Here is a 24,286-nt window from a genome sequence, read left to right on the forward strand (position 1 = left end):
GATACATAGCCACAACATCCATACTTATGGCATTCAAGGGGATTTCGGATAACACCGTGAAGGATTCGCCAAGTGGTTTTTATGTGACCAAACACACATTCTACCACCATACACGTAAAAGAGAATCTTCTATTGTATGCTTGTTGTATTGGCAATGAGGGAGTTTGATAGGGTATAAGCAACCATGGCAACGACCATTCAAAATTTTGCAAGCTTGAACTAAGCAACAGAAGGATGAGTTTTGCAACTCCCTCTTGTCACCTGCAAGCCCAATTAATCCAAAATATCGCAAAAATGCATGATGCTATCCACGATTCCTTGTAGAGTCATGGAGTAGTGACCCTTTATGTCATACCAATCACTACTTACCTCATTAGCAAGGGCCTCCATTTAAATGTGCACAGAATCAATTGCACCACAACAATTAGGAAAGCCTTGAGCTTTTTCCATCCAAATCTTGACTGCTTGCATTTCCAATGGTATAGGTGGCCACTTGATAGATTGATTCATGTGTTGAAGAAGAGCATCAACAAAAGCATCCACTATCTTGACAAATGTTGATACTCCACCTCCAAAAGGCTCGGATATTGTTCTAAGAGAGGCCCCTATAGCAAGCCGCATTAATGCAATGGCAATTTTGCAATCATACTGAGGGCTCGTCCGTGTATAGGCACTCACGAACTAATAAAGTCTTCGAGGAAAGACTTTTTTAATTCTGAACTAATAAATTTTGCGTCGACGCAAGCCTTTTGGGAAAGAGATAAGACTTCCAATTTTATGAGGAAGATTACCCCCCATGAAGATCCCCGTCATGGTGCTCTTGATGTGGCTCCCAAACTTCCCTTTAAAAGACATCTCCTACCCAAGAGAAATAGATCATGAATCCACTCTAATGGTTCTCTAAAAGAAATCATTTGCAAGAACTCTCCTTAGTATGTGTGACCACACGACAATCATCGGAGGCTAGGAGCCATGGTGGGAGGACATATTACGGAGGAATGTTCCTTGAAGACCATTCCCAACCGTCCAAAGCTCGGGAGGAGGAGAGCTAGTTGCATGCCTTGACTTCACAATTGCAGCTCCACTATGATTCCAGGTGCAGGCAGGGGAAGTTCCCATTGCTCCATGCATTCCACATACTGACATGCCAATGATTGGATGCTTGATACTTATTCCGGCAAGTGACATACTGACCATCTGCCAGTTGCAGCGCTCGGTCAGGAGCAGCTAAAACTTATGTCATGAGGATAACACTTGAAGTTGTATAAAGGAATGACAAAAGGAGGTACAATTTGGGATTGACGATGAATCAATCCAAGAAGTGGGAAGGGGAGCTTGATGAGACATGAACCCAAAAGGTGAGATAAAATTTGCCATGTTCACTCCCGAAGAACACTCCATACTCTCTCTAAAGGGGTTCTGGCCACAGTATAACACCAAGTTAACAGTAACATAACAAAGGTTCTAGAGAAATAAGGCAGTGGACAAGAATGACTCTCCATAAGCAAAAAAACACATCTCAATGTCATGTAGAACGTCAAGTGGTTAAGGATGCGCACTTTTGGGGGGCCTAAGCCAAACTCCACTTCATGCCTTCCAACCAGGTTCCAGCGAGCTCAACAACAAATTACAAGAATCATGACAAGCTTCTAGAGAATAAGGGCAGAGGATAAGGTGGTGCCACAGCATACTCTCCACCAGCCCTTTACATAACCAGCATTCCATACTGTTGCAGAACTTGCTAGAGCAGTACATGCACACACGCACGCACACAATCAATCAATCAAAAAAGCAGTAAAAAACTTCCAAGAAATCTATAAGAAGAAGATGAAGATTGTTTTAACATCATAGGAAACTATCCCAAGAGACCATGAAATTAAGCAGTACCTAACATTGGTTTTCTTATGAGTACCTCAAGAAAATATTCAAAGCCAATACAATTCCAGGCACCATGTGGACCATTGGAGCAAATAACATAAAAAGAAATGCCATCAACATTATGCAATATCTTACTATGGTAATTATGCTGCAATTAGCCATATAGCTCCTAAGCTGATTGGTCAATTTACAGTTCCCTTACCATTGTGCAATTGTATACTTATGATCGTACATCTCTGTGCAAATACATCGCTTACAAGGTTAACTAGAGCACTGCCAATCAAGACCTTGAGATTGAATCAGAGAAACATCCACCAACTCATTACTAACATTCAAATCAAATGGTTTACAGAAGAGAACAAAATACCCAACACTACCCAATAATAGAGCCAAAAACCCAAGCACAGCTTAAGACTTAATAGCATCAGAACTCTAAAATCCGAAGCCTCTAAAATCAAAACTCTTACTTGAACTAGCATTCCATATTCTTATATAAAGAGCATGATAACAACCGCCACAGAAGGTGGTGCAAAGTTTAAACTAGCATTCCATATCCTTATATGAAGAGCATGATAGCAACCGCTACAGCAAGGTGGGACTATTCAAACAGCAATAATGTGCCCTTAATGCCAATTTTTTATGGCATATCAACGTACACAAATCTCCTATTTTCAAGATTATTCACCAACATGAACATGATAAAGAGACAAGCCCCGACTCCCACAGCTTTGTAAGTAAAGCAAACGTACAAACAGAACCTGTAGATCTTGAAAATTTCACACACCTATGGAACCTCAAATGCAAGGCTCAAAACAAAGCAACAAGCATAGGTTGGAAGTATAACACAATTCATTCACATGAGAATTTATCCATCCATAGATTCGTTAGCCTGGGGGCCACTTCATCTTCCTTCCTCCAAGAAGATGAAGATGCAGATGGTATACAGATTGACCTGCATTTCAAAATCTCACTCAAGCGTGCTCTTTTGAACTCAAAACCTGTACCAATTTCACAAGAGGGGAGAAATTACTTACATCCATCAGGCCCATCATTAATCACCACCCTATAACCTTCTTCTAGGCCTTCTTGAACAGCAATAAGCTTAGCAGCATACAATAGATGTCCCAACAATTCCTTGTGCTTCTCTTCCGCCTTCAACCCATATGGGAAACTCAGTTGAGGTAAATAAGTACCAAAAAACATCAAGTTTTTGCCTCCATTTGTATCCCAAACAAGCAAATGAGAATCTAGCGAATTCATTTGAGCCAATGTCCAACAAAAACTGACCTTTAACATACCTATTTCTGATTAACATTTTGAAAAAAAAACTCACCGTTTTCCCACAGTTTATGTGAGAATGGGCAAACACAGAAAGAACCAAGAGTTTTTTTGGCTTTGTCTTCTTTCCATTGGTGCAAAAATATGAGCACTCTACTTAAACAAACAGCATCTGTGCAGTCTACCATTTTTGAGCAAGAATTGACAATGCCAAGTCACACATCTATACCTCAGCAAGTCCGGGAAAACCCAATTCGTCTACAAAAGTGAGTGCAAAGTTATATACTCCATCCATGACGTAACATAACCAAAAATTCCATTAAGCATTGATTTGAATCAATTTTACATCTAGAATCATCTGTCACAAGCAGCATCTGGTATCTGAAGTTTTGAGCCCTTAATCAGACTTGACCAGCCAATCTAATACTCAGATATCATGCCCAGTAGTCTAACTGAAAATGGAAAGAGCTGGAGCTTGACAGCCTTTCCACAGCAGAATAGCCAGTGCTGATGTGGGAGATGCCATGTAACAGCCAGCTGCCAGAAGCAGTAGAAGGGCAGCTCAACAACTGCGCCAGCAGAAAGCGGATGATCGAAACAAAAAGCAAAAGCATGCACCATATTTGAAGATCGCAAGCCAAAAAGCAGCCCCTGCTATTTGGGCTTGCGCACGCACATAGACAGACACACATCATGTAACTTTTTGGGACGAACTGTTTTTGGGAAGTTACTTTTCAGCCTCCCTTTTAAAGCAATAAAAACAAACAATGTGTCTCCTTGTTGAAAAAGGTGGGACAAAAATTACTGGGAATCGGGTACTCAAAGGAGCCAAAATGAACTCTGACAGTCACTTAGAACTTGGCTAGAGAAAGAGCCTTAATAGGTTAGTCACTCTCCGAATGGAGCCGCTAGCAACCAGAGCCCCTAGATCTCAAGGGTCAGTTCTTAGGAAGTGGGCTGTTTTGAGGCTGTGCCCGGCTTATGTAACAGTTTCTCTCATATTGGATCATGTGTGCCATGTTTGCCAGGCATGTACTGATGGAATAGTGTGTACCTGCCAGTTCGACGATTGGTCAAGGCCTTTTTTGGCAAATTCATAGAGCGCCTCCAGATTAGATTAGACCCAAGTAACTTCCATAGTCCCATTTTTCCCTGTTTATGGGTCGTGGGGTTTTCACAAGGGGAGTCAGGCAACCTCCCTACATAGTTATATATCCATGTCGGGGAGGCACCCATCTTGTATCAAATGCACTGAGCACCTTTGTAGTGTCAACGTTTTGGTTCTTCACATTAAACATCTCTCCATATCTCTCTTGGGATAGTTTCCTACACCATTAAATACTCTTCTTCTTCTTTTCCAACACAGTCATTATCTCTCTCCTCGATTGTGTGGCCATCTACCTTTCTCTCTCCAACACAGTCATCATCTCTCTCCTCAACCTAGGCAACATCCCTAGGGGCTTGGGATAGGTTTCCACGAGGCATTCATGTACCGGAATTGTTCCGGCAACTCGTACTCTTCTCGCGAGGTTGTAGAGATATTTCAAAGATGTGGCCCCATTGTGTCACGTGACACATCCAACCCTCTGTGTCCGTGGACAAGCTACAGCATGACCAAGGTTCAGTTCAGTCAAGTCCGTCTAGAATAGGAAGTGATCTGGCACTTTTGTGAGTCTGTTCGCAGACAGTGCACGACCAATCACTTAGATTAGTTGCATATCCTCCGATTGCACACAGCATGATCATAAGCATTCCCATCAGAATCCATCACGGGAATTTTCCAGTGCATTAAACCTATTTTCCCTATTTTTGACATTTTTCACTTATTTATTAAGTGACTTTTGTTGAAAAGTAAATAGGGCAATTTTGCTAAGATATATAAAAGCAAACCAGAGTTAGCACTTTCTGACAAAAGAGGCAGCAGGAACTCAGTTCAACAGGCACCTTCTCAACAGGACCCCAGCAAGCCTAGCGTTTTTGCATCTGCAAGAAGGTCTAGCATTTTGCACCCAGATCAGCCAGCGTTTTTGCATCTGCAGCAGCAGCCTGGCGACAGAAAAAGACAGATCAGCCCTAGCGTTAGCAGTTTGCACCAGCAGATCAGCGACATTTTTGCATATCAAGACAAATCAGCCCTAGCCTTTTTGCATCAGCCTGACCCCTCAACGTTTTTGCAGATCATCGCGATAGAATCAGCCATAGGACCAGCATTTTCAGTTTTCAACCTTTAGACACAGCAGAACAAGTCCCGAACCTCACAGATCTCACCTTCCCGCAGCACTTCCTCGCCGCACGGTGGGATCCATCGAAGTTTGCAGTTTCAGCCTGGAAAACGCAGATTTCAGCATCTGCATTTTCAGCGCGTCGTCGTCGTACCGTCGCCATCGACATTGTCACCGACATAGAGTCAGAATTCAGCAGATAAAGGTTTGAAAATTTCAGCCCTTAGCATTCTCAGATTTCAGCCCGTCTCGTCGTCGACATCGTCGGCAAGTCCAAGCATTGTAGAGATTTGTGCAATCATAAGTAGACCGCTCTCGCCATAGAGAGTGGGGCCTTCGGAGGAGGGTTTGACAACTTCCCGGTGTCATATTCTCTTCTCTCTCTATCTCTCAGCCTCAGTTCCTTCACTCACAATGTCCATTCACTTTGTTTGTGTCCATTGCACTCTCTCACTAAAGAAATGGAAGGCTCTCCCTTCCGTAAGTAAAAGGAACCTTGAGCACAGTTCGGAGCACTCATCTTGAGTAAAGTTCAAACATTCACTTCCGCTACACATTACATTGGTATCAGAACTTTGGCAGTGTTCTATATCACTCAAGGAAAGAACCACAAGAATTTTTTTGCTTGTTGCGGTCGCACGTAACCCAAGTCCACTTGGGCGTGTCGATTCCTAATCGTGTTTTTGAAGAGTGACAGGAAACCCAAGAAAGAAGGGATTGTCCAACCTCCCCTTGTTTCTCTTTTCACTCATTGAGAGCGGACCGTGCACTTAGCGACCGGCCAATCGACGTGAGGTGGGAAAAAACAACCTTGGTGTGAGCGCAAGGCCCCCAAGGGGTGCGCCCGTGGAAAAGAGCAGAACTCGGGTGAAGAGAAGATCCTTCTCTAACACAGATTGCAAGCAAAAGAAGAACCTCAAGACTCCCAAAAAACCAAGACCCACACGAATCCAAGTTCCTCATGAACTTAAGACCCCAAGACTTCAGTGGATGGTCATCACACGAAGCGATATGGATACTTTGCATTAAGGTGGTGAGCATGGGAGTAGCGAAGAAGAATTTTCCCCATCATGAGGTTTTCTGACTCTCCTCCTTCCCCATCTACGCCAAGGATTGACTAGATCCTATGGAGGCTTGGTGCAAGACGATGATGGACATGATGACAACGTGGCACGAAGCAAGAATGGCAGCCATGGAGCGTGAGCACGAGCAATTACACTTGAAGGCCAAAGAATTTGATCGCAAGTACGCAGAAAGAAAAACAGAATTTAATCGCAAGAATGTCGTTCGTTCTTCCTCTCTCATTTCTAATGTGCAAGTGAAGATTGAAGAGATACGGGAAAAGGAGACTCTCTTAGTCTCTTCTTCTCCCAAGCATGACACACAGGATTTGCATGATGATTTGAATGACAAGCATGATGATTTGCATGATGATCAAGATGTGATTTCTCACAAGCATGATGATTTGCATGATGATCAAGATGTGATTTCTCACGAGCATGATGATTTGCATGAAGATGATGTGATTGTTCACAAGGATGATGTGTTAGTTGATACTTTCTCTAGTGAAGCTAACCTCATTGCAGATTCGATCAATCACGAAAAACCGATCTTGGCTTTCGAGTCGAGGTCCACAGTGCGCCCCCCCCCAAAGCAGATTCGATCAAACACGACGAACCGATCTTCGCTCTCGAGCCTAAATCCAAAGAACCCTTACAGGAAGTACTATGTGTTCGAATGATTCGTCAGCATCCATTGTTCGAGTGTTTCATTCGTGATCGTAACCTGTATTTTAGTCAGCGTCTTTATGTGGTCCCTTTCCCTAGGCATGACATTTTGTACGTTGAGCACGTTTCACTCCTGGATGAGCACGGATGTATGCGGATTATTCATGAAAAGCTGAAAAGTATGCTTTCAAGGAAGTCACATTCCATGTCTCTTCCTTGGCACGACACAATTGTAGAAAGAGCACAAGAATGTATGAGCACCAAGCATGGGAATTTCCGTTGTGAATTGCCACAGTTGATTGATTTAGATCAGCAGACAAGATTCGATCTCATTGTTTGCGTGTGTGAGGTGAACGGTTTGGCACTCCGTCTATTTGTTCATCTACATTGCATGCAGTCTTTAGAGAAGACGAGATTTTATCCACTCACTTTACATGGAATAGGTATGTTTATGTTTTTGTGTTGGAAGTGGTTTCAGGAATTTTCATCCTCGGAGATTCTTGAAGAAGGAAGAAGCTCGACTCTAGACGAAGTTAAAGCATTGAAGGAGCTACAGAAGATTTTGTGTCGCTTTCGGCGCGGCCCAACGAAGCAAGCGTTGCATACCTTTATGAAGTTCAAGTATCGCACAAACACACCTCTAAGTGGGCCGGCGAAGAGTCCTTTCGAGGATTCCGGATGTTGTTGGCGATCTCCCTCGACGCCATACAGTTCGGTACCAGTACCTCACTTTAAAAAGGAGGGGATGTCACTTGACACATCCAACCCTATGTGTCCGTGGACAAGCTACAGCATGACCAGGGTTCAGTTCAATCAAGTCAGTCTAGAATAGGAAGTGATCTGGCACTTTTGTGAGTCTGTTCGCAGACAGAGCACGACCAATCACTTAGATTAGATGCATATCCTCCGGTTGCACACAACATGATCATAAGCATTCCCATCAGAATCCATCACAGGAATTTTCCAGTGCATTAAACCTATTTTCCCTATTTTTGACATTTTTCACTTATTTATTAAGTGACTTTTGCTGGAAAGTAGGTAGGGCAATTTTGCTAAGATATATAAAAGCAAACCAAAGTTAGCACTTTCTGACAAAAGAGGCAGCAAGAACTCAGTTCAACACGCACCTTCTCAGCAGGACCCCAGCAGGCCTAGCGTTTTTGCATCTGCAAGAAGGTCTAGCATTTTGCACCCAGATCAGCCAGGGTTTTTGCATCTGCAGTAGCCTAGCGACAGCAAAAGACAGATCAGCCCTAGCATTAGCAGTTTGCACCAGCAGATCAGCAACATTTTTGCATATCAAGACAAATCAGCCCTAGAGTTTTTGCATCAACCTGACCCCTCAGTGTTTTTGCAAATCATCGCGACAGAATCAGCCATAGGACCAGCGTTTTCAGTTTTCAGCCTTTAGACACAGCAGAACGAGTCCCGAACCTCGCAGATCTCACCTTCCCGCAGCAGTTCCTCGCCGCACGGTGGGATCCATCGAAGTTTGCAATTTCAGCCCGGAAAACGCAGATTTCAGCATCTGCGTTTTCAGCGCATCGTCGTCGTACCATCGCCATCGACATCGTCACCGACATAGAGTCAGAATTCAGCAAATAAAGATTTGCAAATTTCAGCCCTTACCATTCTCAGATTTCAGCCCGTCTTGTCGTCGTCCTCATCGTCAGACATCGTCGGCAAGTCCAAGCATTGTAGAGATTTGTGCAATCATAAGTAGACCGCTCTCGCCATAGAGAGAGGGGCCTTCGGAGGAGGGTTTGACAATTTCCCGGCGTCGTATTCTCTTCTCTCTCTATCTCTCGATCTCAGCTCCTTCACTCACAGTGTCCATTAGCTTTGTTTGTGTCCATTGCACTCTCTCACTTTAGGAACGGAAGGCTCTCCCTTTCGTAAGTTAAAGGAACCTTGAGCACAATTCGGAGCACTCATCTTGAGCAAAGTTCAAACATTCACTTCCACTGCACATTACACATTGTCCATTGATGAGCAAAGGTGTATACCTAATTGTTGCACTTGTTTCAACCAATCTAGTGCATCTATGGCTGCCACTTTTGAATCAAGTTTCCATGTGGCCATAACTTCTATTAAACTTACGTTTAGAAAAAAAAAACAAAAAGACATGAAGACCAACGAACGTTTTCTATCCTCCCTTGCTTCTAGAGCTGGCAGTCCTCTCTTGTGTATGCCATGGTCGACGAGGAATATGTACACGTACCCTTCCTCTCGTACAAAGACGCAGTTCTGGAGGAAATCTTACCGAAAAACCCTCCTCCAAGAGGTGATCATTATGTGGGATACTCCAAAACCCGAAATCATCATGATTAGAGATTCACCATAGCCGGAACCCGTTTCAAACATAGTTTTAGCTCCCGGGGTACCATCCAGATACCGTTCCTACCCCTGTTCGAGTTCCCTTTGAGGCGTAACCATGTCGACTTCTCAGGATGGAGATGGTCAATCAAATGATGCCATTGCTCTTATCAAGGAGCAGATGGCCACACTTTCCACAAGCTTCACATCACTTCACACTCGATTGGATCAGATGCAGACACAAAACACTTCTCCGAGTTGTCCTACAACTTCTCGGACGACTAATGCAGCTTCTCCACCACCTTCTTCCAAAGCCTCAGTGGACGAACAAGCAGAGCCACATCCAACTGATGAGGTAGACAATTGTGAACTTCAATTACTTTATAAAAAATTTAATGCTACACAAAAGAAGAAACTCGATGTTAAACTGCCTGAGCCTTATAATGGTCGCCGCGCGTGCTGGACCAATGGCTATTCAAAATGGAGGTCTACTTGTCCAACACGGATTCAGTAGAGAGTAAAAAAATTACACTTGCTCGTTCTCTGCTCAAAGACACAGCATTTCTTTGGTGGCAATGACGGGTTGCTGATGGTAAACACACACCTTGGGATAAATTGCGACGCGCTATTCGAACCTGCCAATGCGGATTTTCATACACGGTCCTCTCTTCGCTGTCTGAGCCAGACAGGTTCCTTGGCTGCGCACATCACAGAGTTTCAGAGACTAACTCTCGAGATAGAGTATCTCAGTCCCTCTAATAAACTACGCACTTTTATTGACGGGTTTGAACCAACCCTGAAGGACGATGTGCACAAATACACCCTACCACCTTGGATGCCGGAATTGCCTATGTGGAGCGTCTTGGCAATAATCGACGCCCTACACGGAATTTTCTCCTTGGTGAAGGATCTTCAAATAGCGCTCGCTTTTTACAGCGCGATCGCAGAGAACGGTATAGCCAAAGTCAGCAACACCAATCTCAGTTCAGGCAGCACACAACAGAGCCTTATTCACTCCTAGTTGCAGATATGCGAAGTGCCATGCAAAGGAGGACCCCTACGCTTGGATGGTCACGACCCTTCGTGTCACGAGGACGTGGCAACTGCTAACCTTAGTTGTTGGTCTCTTTTCGATGATTTTCGTTTAATTTTTTTAACCCTCTTTTTGAAGTTGCAAATGGCCAGACATTGTATGGCCAAAGTGAAACAGTAGTTTCACCTACAAATGAGAAGTTGATCGGCATTGGAATTCGAGTAGTAAAAGGGTGTATAGGCGCAATTCAAAGTCATTTAGGTCCCCTGGCCACACTTAATAAGTTGGTGGATACTAGGAAACTAACTCAATGGAGGCACAGTGCCAAGGTGGGGTCACCAAGAGAAAATCACATGAGAACTGAGCTACATTGCATTTTTGGACTAGTCTCAGTGGTGAAAGATGGTCGGATGATCAGCGAGAGTCCAATGGAAGCATCTCCTAAAATTTAGGAAACTGCTATTTTGGGCCATGAAATATATTCACATCATTAGCTCCAAAGTGACAAGAGGAACATTTTATTACTCTGGAGTCTGCTGCTAAGTCAACTCAGCAACAAGTTGAGATATTTTTAGACCGGAAGATACCAAACGGGAAAACCATGCACGAGCGCCACTTGGCACATTTTTGGGCATTTTCCACCGAGAGAGAGAGAGAGAGAGAGAGAGAGAGAGAGAGAGAGAGAGAGAGAGAGAGAGAGAGAGAGAAGCGTTGAAATAAACGTAGGACATTCATCAGCATGGTGGATTGTTGCAGGTACCAAAGCTATTGTGTGCAAGCTTTCCCTCTCATGTACAATATAGTGCAAGAAGTGATGTCCTCACACTCTACATTGCTCTCTCTCTTTCTCTCTCTCTCTCTCTCTCTCTCTCTCTCTCTCTCTCTCTCTCTTATGTGATGCCCCACAAGAGGGCTCTTCATTTGACCTATGTACAGTTGTGTGGTCGTATGCTTCTGAGCCGAGGCAAAAGCCTCTTTGAACAGGAACAGGAGTAGGTAACTGCTACTTCAAAAGCAAAAGCACTGGTGAGGGTGATAACCTCACCTTCCAAGTGCATTTTCAACGCTGGTTATGCCCTGTTTTTGGACTGTTTTGCAGCCGTATGGATGCCAAAAGCATTGGGAACAATGCCTCATTGTTAGAGGACAGTTCCGAGACAATTTAGGGCTGAAAACAGGGTAAAAACCAGTAAATACAGCGAGCTGTAATTGCTGTTTTTTAGCTGAAAACAGAGGGTTTATGTCTTTGGAAGCGAGTTCCAGCAAGAGGATTTGTTCAGGGCAAGTTTTGGGGACGTTATGCTGCCGAAATTTTGCCGGAACAGGTGTGATCTAGTTGGATACAGGTGAAGATCCCCAGGACTCTGGTTTTGTAACTTTACCCTCTAAAGGAATAAAGAAATACCAAAAGGGGCGCCAGTTTTTGGGGCCTACAGGTTGTCGGGGTCTGCTCGGAGCATTCTAGCTTCCAAGCCGTGTGCGCTTTGAAGTGTTAATTCCCGTTACAGGTTCCTTCTGCAAGGTTTCTCTGTGTTAAAGCTTAAAGTAAAATTTCAGGTGAAAGCCAAAATCTACCGCCCTATGGGCCGGTTTCATGGTTCCGTTGCCGGGATAGAATCACTTTTTCCTCAAGAAGTGAGCCTCGGTTGGTTTGATGAAGACACACAGTACAGGAACGCGGGATTACACTATTGCCGACAAAGGGAAGGGTATTATGAAGGACAGGCAGGAAATTCCTACGGTGTTTGAGGTTGGCGAGAGTTCACGGCCACCCCGGTCTGTACCTCCTGTTGATGTGAATGTTCCCCCAGTGCAAGGCTTTATGACTGGGCAACTTGAGAATGATACGTTCAAGACTCAATTACTTGCCACTGTGAACGTATTTTTTTGACCGGTGCAGAACCCAAGGTTTATGGAGTTTTTGCAAGCACCACCAATGCCACAGCAGTCAAGGCAACTCACACAGCCCATGGAACATGTTGAGGCTCAAGCCCGAGTACTTCATGAGTCTCAACAGGAGAGGGAGCACTCGCATGTTGCAGAGTCAGGGACTCCAACACAGATTCCTTCCGTCCATCAACAGGTGGTTATGACGCCTATTCTGCAGGCTTTGCCAATTCAGTCCGCCACCTTTCCAAGCCCGCATATTGCGTTACAGGATCAGGGAACCAATTTCTAGGCAATGCATAAGGTTTTTCCACCACCCACAATACATCCTGGGTATTTCGAGGGTGGATCTGTGTTCCAAAGTATGGCTAGTTATGCGCTTGGAAACCAGCATTATATGCAAGAAACAGTGTTTGGGGGTATGCAAGGCATGATGCCAAACCCCATGTATGGAAGCATTGACATGCAGCAAGGCCTTCAGAGCAACCAGGGCCAGTTTGGGGTGCCACATAGTAATTTTGGCATGGGTGGTTTTTTTGGACAGCAGCCAGATATGGCACCTATGATGCAAAATGTCAATGGCCAAGACGCGTCGATGATCCCTATCACAGTGCCCATGTTGCAAGCAATTCCCTATGACAATTTGGGGGCCTAGAAACCAAAAGCATACAAAGAAGGTGGTGCAACTGTTAAGTTTGAAACTTTCAGCGAGTTTGAGGATAAGATGAAGGCTCTCACTTTCCTCCAACAGTTTGATACAGCTTATGCAGGGGGGAATTTTACTGTAAGGTACAGCAAAATGAATGTTGTTCTTTCTCAAGATGAGTGCTCCGTACTGTGCTCAAGGTTCCTTTTGTTCTTATGGAAGGGAGAGCCTTTCGTTCTTAATGAGAGAGTGCAATGATCACAAACAAGTGATTGGACACTGTGTGTGACAGTGTATGAGACAGAGATAGAGAGAGAAGAGAATACGACACCAGAGACGTTGTAAAACCCTCCTTCGAAGGCCCCACTCTCGTTGGCGAGAGTGGTCTACTATTGATTGCACAATCTGGTACAATGGTTGAATGCAAATCTAAGGGATGATGTCGATGTCGGCAGAGTGGACGACGAAGACGAGACTATGGCTGAGAACTGAGTTCTTGATGAATCTGCAAGGGTGCGAAGCTATCGGCTGATCTACTACTGTTGTGCTTGCTAAAGGGTTGCTAAAATTGCTGATGCAAAAACGCTGAAATGCTACTCTTGTATCGGCTGAATTTGCCTTGCTGGAAACGCAGGTTCTTATGGCTTGCAAACCCTGACATGCCTGTGCAAAAACGCTAGCCTGCTCTGCATGGAAGAAACGATGATTGGCTGGTTGAAAGCTGCTCCAAAAACGCTGGATAGGCTGGCTGTTGTAGCGCTGATTTTGTTGCTGAAATTGATTGTCGTATTGATGTCCCAAAATGCAGCTATGGCTGGAAACAAAACGCTGAATAGCTGGGGTCAAAACGCTGAGAGGCTGTTGTCTTTGCTGGCTGAAATCGCCCAAGGCAATGGTGAGGGTCGTCTTGTTGAGAAGTGTCTCCAGAGGGCCTGATGCACTTGAATGCCTAATGCTCTCCTTCTTCTGCCAATTAGTGCTAGCATAGGTTTGCTTACATACAAACTTACTCAATTTGCCCTACCACTTCAATTAATAAGTGAAAAATGTCAAAAATAGAAAAAATAGGTCAAATACACTAGAAAATTCCCCTGAACGATTCTGATGGATTCTGATGGGAATGCTTATGATCGTGTTGTGTACAACCAGAGGATATGCATCTACACTAAGTATTTGGGCATGCACGGTCTACGAACATACTCACAAAAGTGTCAAAACACTTGCTAATCTAGACTGACTGGACTGATGGAACCCTTGTTATGTTGTAGCTTGTCCACGGACGCGTAGGGTTGGATGTGTCATGTGACATCCCCTCCTTTTCAAAGTGAGGTATTGGTACCGAATTGTATGGAGTCGAGGGAGATCGCCAATAGCATCCGGAATCTTGGAAGGGACTCTTCGCCGGCCCACTCTAATGTGTGGGTCGTGCGGTACTTGAACTTCATAAAGGTCTACAACGCGTGCTTCTTTGGGCCGCGCTGAAAGCAACACAAAGTCTTCTGTGGCTCCTTCGATGCTTCAACTTTGTCGAGAGTCAAGCTTCTTTCTTCTTCAAGAATCTCCATGCCTGAAAATTCCTGAAACCATTTCCAACACAAAACCATGAACATACCTATTTCATGTAAAGTGAGTGAAAAAAAACTTGTCTTCCTCAAAGACTGTGCATGCAACATAGATAAACAAAGAGACGGAGTGCCAAACCGTTCACTACCCACACACAAACAATGAGATCGAATCTTTCTCTTATGATCTAAATCAATCAACTATGGCAAAACACAATGGAAATGCCCATGCTTGGTGCTCATACTTTCATGTGCTCGTTCTACGAATGTGTCATGCCAAGGAAGAGACATGGAATGTGACTTCCTTACATACATACTTTTCAGCTTTTCATGAACAATCCGCATACAATTGTGCTTATTCATGAGTGAAACGTGCTCAACGTACAATATGTCATGCTTAGGAAAAGGGATCACATAAAGACGCCGACTAAGATACAGGAAACGATCACGAATGAAACACTCGTATAATGCGTGCATACTAATCATGCGAACACATAATACTTCTTGTGAGGGTTCTTTGGACCTAGGCTCCAGAGCCAAGATCGGTTCTTCCTGAAGGGGTTCTTTGGACCTAGGTTCGAGAGCCAAGATCGGTGCTTCGTGATTAATCGAATCTACAATGAGGTTAGCTTCACTAGGAAAAGTATCAACTAACACATCACCCTTGTAAACAATCACATCATCTTCATGCAACTTATCATGCTTGTGAGAAATCACATGCTTATCATTATCATTCAAATCATCATGCAAATTCTATGTGTCATGCTTTGGAGAAGAAGAGACTAAGAGAGTCTCCTTCTCCTGAATCCGTTCAATCTTCGCCTGCACATTAGCAATGAGAGAGGGAGAATGAATAACTTGCTCTCCACGAATGACAATGGGAGAGTCACTTTTTGCATTGAAAGTGAACGTATTTTCCGCCCAATCAATGAGAGGGTTATGCTCACGAAACCATCGAATGCCCAAAATCATATCACATCCTGAGAGAGGAGAGACAAAAAAAATTCTACGGAAAGCAACTTATTGAATTGTAAACAACACATCAAAGCACTCTTTCGTGATGAGAGAGTCCATACCGGGAGCGAAGCCAGAAACCTCGAGAGGAGATTTCTGACTAACCTCTAGGCGGGCTTTCTCAACGAGAGAGTGACTGATCACATCATGCATCCTATCTGGTCAAACAAGAACAAAACGTTGCCCCGTCATATGACCATTCCATATAATGAGAGACTCATCAATGGGAGGGTCAAGAGAAACTTGGGGCACACTCGTGTTGTCATTGATTGCATTGACAGAGGAAGTGGGTTCTGTGGATTCTTTAGATTCATTAGAGTCAAACTTAGGACATGTTCATTTTATGTGACCCTTAATGTGACAATGAAAACAACGACCTTCCTTAGAATAAGTGCTTTGCTCTTCCAACGTAATGTATCCTCCTAGAATTCCTTGTGCTACCTTTTCATATGGAGTGAGCTTAGGTTTAGCAATTGTGTTAGCCTTACCCTTAGGTTCATTGGAAGAATTCTTTTCTGAGAGACTATTGGAAGATTGGTTAGAAGAGTTACCGTTCTTACCGTTCTTACTATTCTGAGGTTTTGAGAAGTCTGCGAGGTACTTGTGGAAGTCTTGTTCTCCTTAGGCTTTCCCTTGTTGTGCTTCATCTCCTATGCGAGAGCAATCGCTATCGCCTTGTTGAGATCGATTGGATCGAGCACCTCGATATCGTACTTGATATACTCGTCCAATCCGTAAAAGAATGCCTCTTTGCGCTCATCATCCAATTTGCGTAATTGGGTACCTAGCTGCAAAACACGATTAGAGAAAGACATAATTGGCATACCATGTTGCTTGAGAGCGCGCCAATCGTCCTTCAATCGTGCGAGGTACTGAGGTGACATAAACCGCGCCTTGAGCTTGTCTTGGAAATCAGCCCAACTAAAGGAAAGGGAAGTGAATTCATCGGCTTCCTCTAGGTGCGCGGCTAACTGTGCCTCTTGCCATGCGTGGTACCAATTCGTCGGCTTCCTCTAGGTGCGCGGCTAACTGTGCCTCTTGCCATGCGTGGTACATAACTGCCGTCAAAACCTTGTTATTCCCTATCTTCTTAGTTGCCGCAAAATAAGCATTAAATTCATGCAACCAAGAATGAATAACCGTAGCATCCATCTTACCATCATACTTACCGAAAGTCAACTTCTCTGTGACTGGGTTGTTGGAGTCCGCATCCCGGTTTGCGCCACTTGAGGAACTACCAACATCTTTGGCTGGTTCAGACTTCGAGACAAGAACTTGTCAAACCAATTCTTGAGTGCGTAGGTCTCTTTAAACCTCACGATCGGTCTCCAAGGCCGCTCGTCTTGCTTCGGCTTCCTCCTTTCTTTGTGCTTTTCTTTCTTTTCGTTCATCGCGCTCACGTTCCCTGTCCATGCGAATCGCTTCTTGTCATGCCATCATCTCCAACATCGACTTGACCATCGCCTCCATAGGATTTGGTACAACTCGTGGCGTAGATGGAGAAGGGGGAGGATCAGAAAAACCTCTTGGTGGAAAGATTTCTTCATCGCCTCTCATGCTCATCACCTGTATGCAAAGTATCCATTCCGCTTCGGGTGATGACCATGCACTATGATCTTTGGTTCTTAAGTTCACGAGGAACTTTGGTTCTTGCGGTCTTGGGTTCTTCGGTTCTTGAGGTTCTTGAGGGTTTCCTTTCGCTTGCAATCTGTGTTTGAGAAGGATCTTCTCTTCACCCGAGTTCTGCTCTTTTTTGCGGGCGCACCCCTTGGCAGCCTTGCGCTCACACCAAGGTTGCTTTTTCCCACCTCATGTCGATTGGCCGGTCGCTAAGTGCACGGTCCGCTCTCAATGAGTGAAAAGAGGCACAAGGGGAGGCTGGACAAGCCCTTCTTTCCTGGGATTCCTGTCACTCTTCAAAAACACGACTAGGAATCGACGCGCCCAAGCGAACTTGGGTTCGTGCAACCGGAACAAGCAAAAAAATTCTTGTGATTCTTGTGGTTCTTTCCTTGAGTGATACAGAACACTGCCAAAGCTCTAATACCAATGTAAGGTGCAGCGAAATGAATGTTGTTCTTTCTCAAGATGAGTGCTTCGTACTGTGCTCAAGGTTCCTTTTGTTCTTATGGAAGGGAGAGCCTTCCGTTCTTAATGAGAGAGTGCAATGATCACAAACAAGTGATTGAACACTGTGCGTGAAAGTGTATGAGACTGAGCGATAGAGAGAGAAGAGAATACAACACCAGAGGCGTTGTAAAACCCTCCCCCGAAGGCCCCACTCTCGTTGGCAAGAGTGGTCTACTATTGATTGCACAATCTGGTACAATGGCTGAATGCAAATCTAAGGGACGATGTCGATGTCGGCGGAGTGGTCGACGAAGACAAGACTATGGCTGAGAACTGAGTTCTTGATGAATCTGCAAGGGTGCGAAGCTATCGGCTGATCTGCTACTACTGCTGTGCTTGCTAAAGGGTTGCTGAAATTGCTGAATGCAAAAACGCTGAAATGCTACTCTTGTATCGGCTGCATTTGCCTTGCTGGAAACGTAGGTTCTTATGGCTTGCAAACGCTGACATGCCTGTGCAAAAACGCTAGCCTGCTCTGCATGGAAGAAACGCTGATTGGCTGGTTGAAAGCTGCTCCAAAACTTTGGATAGGCTCGCTGCTGTAGCGCTGATTTTGTTGCTGAAATTCACTGTCGTACTGATGTCCCAAAATGCAGCTATGGCTGGAAACAAAACGCTGAATAGCTGGGGTCAAAACGCTGAGAGGCTGCTGTCTTTGCTGGCTGAAATCGCCCAAGGCAATGGTGAGGGTCATCTTACTGAGAAGTGTCTCCAAAGGGCCTGTTGCACGTGAATGCCTAATGCTCTCCTTCTTCTGCCAATTAGTGCTAACCTAGGTTTGCTTATATACAAACTTACTCAATTTGCCCTACCTACTTTCCAACAAAAGTCACTTAAATTAATAAGTGAAAAATGTCAAAAATAGGGAAAATAGGTCAAATACACTGGAAAATTCCCCTGAAGGATTCTGATGGATTCTGATGAGAATGCTTATGATCATGTTGTGTGCAACCAGAGGATGTGCATCTACACTAAGTGTCTGGGCATGCACGGTCTGCGAACACACTCACAAAAGTGCCAGAACACTTGCTAATCTAGATTGACTGGACTGACGGAACCCTTGTTATGTTGTAGCTTGTTCACGGACACATAGGGTTGGATGTGTCACGTGACATTTACAGAGGCCTCCAAGGTCAGGAAAGCTGCCACCTACTCACATGGTGGACCACCCTCTTGATGCAAAAGGACAGGCACCCGCCACATGGATATACTTCAAGCAAATGTTTGCATCTGTGTGGCTATCAAATGAATTTGAAGCCGACATCATGACGGATTGGCACCAACTCACTGCGGCTACTTGCAAGAGCTTACAGGAGTACAATCGGAGGTTTTGTAAATCATTGCTCTCAGTAACCTCCTACAGGTTCGTGCCATTGACAGAGCAGATAGAGAAGTATTGTTGTGGGTTGCGTAAAGGGCTGCGAGATTACTGTACAAAGAACAGAGTGGGTACCCTCACTCAGCTTATGGAAGTTACCAACATTGGTCTTGCCTTGTTGAAGGGAGAGGACAGTGGATTTCCAGGCAAAGTAAAAGGGGGGCAACAAAAGAAAAATTCAGCAAAGAAGCCCTTTGCAAAAGTGGCACCTGAAGCATCACAAGGAACAGAAAAGGACAACAAGGATAAGGACTCGGCCCTATCCACCTTTACAGGTCACCGCAGCATTGTTACCACCTTGAAAGGTGTGGAGAGAAACTCCTTTTGGCCGAGACTCGAGAAGGGCGTGGACGATTTTCATACGCAGTTGCTTGGTATGCAAGGTCAATTGTTGACAGGCATAAAGCACAAGGATTGTTACGGCCTTTACCCACATCTACCCGCCCCTGGAAAAGTATTGCAATGGATTCCATTTTTGATATCCCAAAAACACAACATGGACACGATTGTTTATTGCCCAGATATTCAGATTACATGGCATTCTTGAGACGATTATCTCCGACAAAGACCCCAAATTCACGAGTTTGTTTTGGAAGGCTATTTGGAAGAACATTGGCACGCGGTTGCAGTTCTCGTCATCGTTCCACCCGCAGACTGACGAGCAATCAAAGATTGCTAATCAATGGTACTGGATTTGTTGAAGTCTTCTTCTTTGAATCCGAAGACTTCATGGGAAAAGGGTATTTACCTTTGGTGGAATATGCCTACAGAAACACGATTAACTCTTTGATGGGGAAGGTGCCATTTGAGATTATTGAATTTGCTACGAAGGTTTCACCCTTCCTTAGCACGAAAGATAAGATTTTTCTTTGAAGCCGACCAGTTCACGAGGGACTTGGACTTGGTTCGGAAGGCTTTGAAGAAATCTCAGAAAAAGGCAGCACATCAACATCATCGCGATTTGAAATTGAAGGAGAACGATTGGGTGCTCTTACATTTTGGGAAGGCACGCCTAAGAAAGAAAAAGGGAAAGGAGCGGCTTTCTCGAAAGCTTAGCATGAGATACTATGGAACTTTCCAGATTTTCCAAAAAGATAAATGATGTCTCCTTTAGACTGAAGCTGCCCGACACTTGGAGAATTCACAATGCTTTTCATGTGAGTCTCTTAAAGCCTTTTAAAGGCAATGTGTCCAAAGATGGGGAGCCAGATGAGCAACCCGAAATGGAGAAAAAAACGAGCAGATACTCGTTCCAGAATAGATATTGGCACAGAAAGATAGAAAGATAAAAGGTGCTTAAATTCAAGACCTACTCCGCATTGGATGCGAAGTGAATGGAGGAGAAGGACCTGGCAGAAAGTCCTCGGATTGTGAATCTTTACCTCGAAGCATTTAGATTAGCATAGTCTATTATAAATGGAACCTCGAACTCAGCTTGGGCGGAATTTGGTGCAGCAGGTATGCACAAAGAGGGGAGTTGCTCCGCTCCTTTGTCAACAGATTGCCTCGATTTTTGATACTAAAGTCACTGATGTCTCTTTGAGTTTCAAGGATACTGTCGGCTGACAGTATTCTGTTGTATGACTTTATGAACTGGAATTCCCAATACTGACTTGTTTAAGTGCAGGAACTGCAATGACTGCAACATTTCGATATGAATGATCTCGATAGACATGGTCGCAATAAGAATTAGTCAATCGGAACCTTACAGTGGATCTAGGTGCGATTGCTAAATACGTTGCCGATTGATCATGGTCGGAGATCCGAATGAATTTTGAATGTGATTTGTTATGTGATGTCTTATGATGTCAAGTGATGTCCTGTGATGTCGTGTGATGAAACTGTCAATTGGTACATGTGCTAGATGTGTGTTCCTAGTGCGTCGGTACTAAAGGTCAGTGTCTACTAAGACAGTTTATAGCCTCTGTCTGTTTTGCAGGCGTAATCGAGGGCGATTACAATGCTTTCAAGAGGGGGGTATGTCACAAATCAATGACGTGGCAACCATTTGGGCAAGAGAAACCACACACCTCCCCTAGGTGACGTGTCAGGCATGGGCCTGGACATGGGGAGCAGAAGAGCAAAGCACACACCCTCTCCCTAGCTGGCTGGTCCCGGACTTTATGAATGCTGACGTGGCAGGCCCGTAATTCACCATGGATGAAACAAACTTGGACAATCCAAGTCGAGAATCTACCGCGACAACACACATAATCACTTCAAAACACTTCACAGCTCACAATTGATTCGACACCGGCCTAGCGGAGTTCCGTGCCTAGAGATATTGGCCCCAAAGATTGGCGTCCCTTTCAGTATTTCTTTTTATATTAATATGTGTTCAAAGTACAAGAGTGCGGGCAGGAGCTCACATTCAGACTCTACGTCCAGATGCTCTGAGTTGTGAGAGGCTTGCTCACATATTTAAAGATTACAAGGGATGCTAAAAGCAGAGCCCAAAAGCTGAAAATCAAAAACCCCAAGTTTAAAAGCTTTCAAAATAAAGCAAAGGTTCTTTCTCTCTCTTTCTCTGATGCTTTAGTAATATGAAGCAACTTTTAAAATTGCGTGGAATTCAAGCCTGGCGTGGCTTTTCAGCTTCCGTAAAATCCACCGCGATTTGTGGGCTGCCACCTCAACAGTTGTACGAAATTGCCACGTCAGCAGTCAGCCGGTCTAGCACGCGGATGTCCGTACAGTTGCCACGTGTCAACATTCAGCCAGTCCGGGGTGTGTCCTCTGCTGCCCAGCAATGTCCAAGCATGACACATCACCAATTTGTGACATCGGAAAAAGCGGATGATGTGGTTGGCTGTACGGAAAAAGACCACGCTGATTTCTGGCTGCTTTTTCTATGCAAATTCAAGCTGGAAAAAGTCTACACAAATATTGCTTTATTTTCCACGCAAAGTGTAAGGTGCAGCGAAATGAATGTTGTATTTTCTCAAGATTAGTGATCTTTACTGCTCAAGGTTCCTTTTAGTTCTTAGGGAAAGAGAGAGCTTTCCGTCTTATAGAGAGTGTGGTGATCACGAACAAAGTGAGTGGATCTAGTGCGTGCAAGTGAATGAGATTGAGAGAAGGAGAGAGAAGAGATGCGACACCGAGAGGTTGTAAAACCCTCCTCCGAAGAAAGAGTGGTCTACTTGATTGCACGAAAGAGTACAATGCGAATGCAAAGGACTGATGCTGTTGGACTATGCCGATGACGACGATGGTGATGTCGATGGCTTCGTGGCTGAAACTAGGACTGTTTTTGTCGCTGAAAATGGACTGTTCTTGTGGGCTTATGGCTGAATCTGAGTGCTGGCAAAAACGCTAGGTTTAGAGTTCCCTGAGGCTGCGTTTTTGGGGATAAACCTTGGCTGAGAAAACGCTGATACAGCAAGGTTTTTATTGCTGAAAATTGACTGTTTTGCAAGGGCCAAATCACACTTACTGTCCGTGGATCTTCTGCTGCAACTGAGGTTGAAAAATGCTGCTGCTGCTGACAGTTTTCCCTGCGTTAGTGTTGCTGATTTGCTGCAGATTTGCCCTGCTTCCTAGCGTTAGTAAATGCAGGGTTCGGCTGCCAATGGAATAGCAAAACGCTGGTTAAGCTGAGGATGGCCTGGCGTTAGTGTTTGGTGAAGGAAACGCTGAATCTGCCTGTTTGCTGGCGATGGCTCCAAGAGGGGAAAAGGCTAGCATTGCAAGAGAAGAGGGCGACACCAAAGGGGCTGAGGATGCGGGGGAAATGGCCTCACCAAGGTTGGAGAGGTTCTTGCTGAGAGGGAGGGAACGACTGCTGCTTGGGGAAGCCTGTTGTGCTCTCTGCTCATCTGCCAATTAGTGCTAACTTGGGTTTGCTTATAAATTAACTTACCCAATTTGCCCTACTGACTACCCAACAAAAGTCACTTAATAAATAAGTGAAAAATGTCAAAAATAGGGAATAATGGGATAAAGTCATCTGAAAAATCCCCAAACTGACTCTGATGGAATCTTATGGAAATGCTTATGCTTATGCAAGGTGCAACCAGAGGATATGCATCTACACTGAGTGACTAGGCATGCACGGTCTACGAATAGACTCACAAAAGTGCCAAATCACTTCTAATCTAACTTGACTGGACTTTACGGAAACCCTGATATGGTGTAGCTTGTCCACGGACACATAGGGTTGGGATGTGTCACGTGACATCCCCTCCTTTTTAAAAAGAGGTACTGGTACCGAGCTGCATGGCTTCCTTGTAGTCTACCAACAACTCTGGATAATCCTTGAAGAACTCATCGTCTACCCACACCGCTTCATGGGTTCCTCCATCTTTGAACTTCAAAAAATAATGTCGTACTTGTTTCTTCGAACCATGGCGAAACCGATGCAACAAGACTTGCTCCGGTTCCATGACCTCTGCTTCATCGATGATCTCCGGCTCTTCTTCTTCCGAAACGTCCTTTGGAGGTGTTGCCTGAAACACTTTCAACCAAGAAACATGGAAAACGTTGTGCATTGACCATGAGTTAGGCAACTTTAATTTCATTGAAACCTCATTAATCTTTTTGATGACTGGAAAAAGACCGTACATACGAAAAGATAATTTAGGACATTTCTTTCCAACTTGCTTAAGACATTGTTTCATAATCCGTAGATACACCCAATCTCCTTCCTTGATCGAGACCTCTTGACGATGCTTGTTAGCCTGTCGAGAATAAGATTCCTGAGCCTTGCTTAGCCGAAGCTTCACACTCTCAAAAATCTCATCCAATGACTGACTCTCAGCATTGGCATCAGGCATTCGACTGACCGATCAAGTCAACAATGATGACTGGAATCGGCGGCCAAAAGCTGCCTCATACGGAGTTCGACCAATAGCAGAAGAGAAGGAATCATTGAGAATAGCCTGTACCAATGGGAGATAGAGCTCCCATTGAGACTGCTGATCATGAACATAAGACTTCAACACATCAAAAGCTAACTGATTATAAATTTCCGTTTGACCATCTGACTGTGGATGAAAAGCGGATGAAAAATTCAACTTTGTGCCAAAATTTTCAAAGAGTGCACGCCAAAAGTTGGACGTAAACTTAGCATCCCTACCTGAAACAATGGACTTTGGCAAACCACAAAGGGGGTACCAATGCTTTATGAACAATCGTGCAACATCCTGTGCAGTAACTGTGGCCTTACAAGGAATCAACATGCAGAATTTACTAAAACGATCAACAATAGTTAAAC

General features: G+C 44.4%; 1 protein-coding gene across 3 annotated transcripts in view; it reads right to left on the reverse strand.

Moving 5' to 3' along the window:
• Window positions 1-2,402: 2,402 nt before the first annotated feature.
• LOC147436139 (14 kDa zinc-binding protein-like) overlaps window positions 2,403-24,286 on the reverse strand; it is a 35,020-nt gene continuing 13,136 nt past the window's right edge. For 2 of the 3 annotated variants that reach the window (XM_086489049.1, XM_086489047.1), the window contains exons 4-5: window positions 2,913-3,030; window positions 2,403-2,830 (exon numbers count right to left, since the gene is read on the reverse strand). In XM_086489049.1, the coding sequence (XP_086345175.1) occupies window positions 2,763-2,830; window positions 2,913-3,030 (186 nt within the window). In that variant the 3' untranslated portion in view covers window positions 2,403-2,762. Of the gene's footprint in view, window positions 2,831-2,912; window positions 3,031-3,251; window positions 3,694-24,286 lie in introns of those variants that run through there. The other variant, XM_086489050.1, reaches the window with a different exon arrangement.

Source organism: Adiantum capillus-veneris, chromosome 18 (assembly GCF_014529385.1).
Source record: "Adiantum capillus-veneris isolate H3 chromosome 18, ASM1452938v2, whole genome shotgun sequence".
Taxonomy (NCBI): Eukaryota; Viridiplantae; Streptophyta; class Polypodiopsida; order Polypodiales; family Pteridaceae; genus Adiantum; species Adiantum capillus-veneris.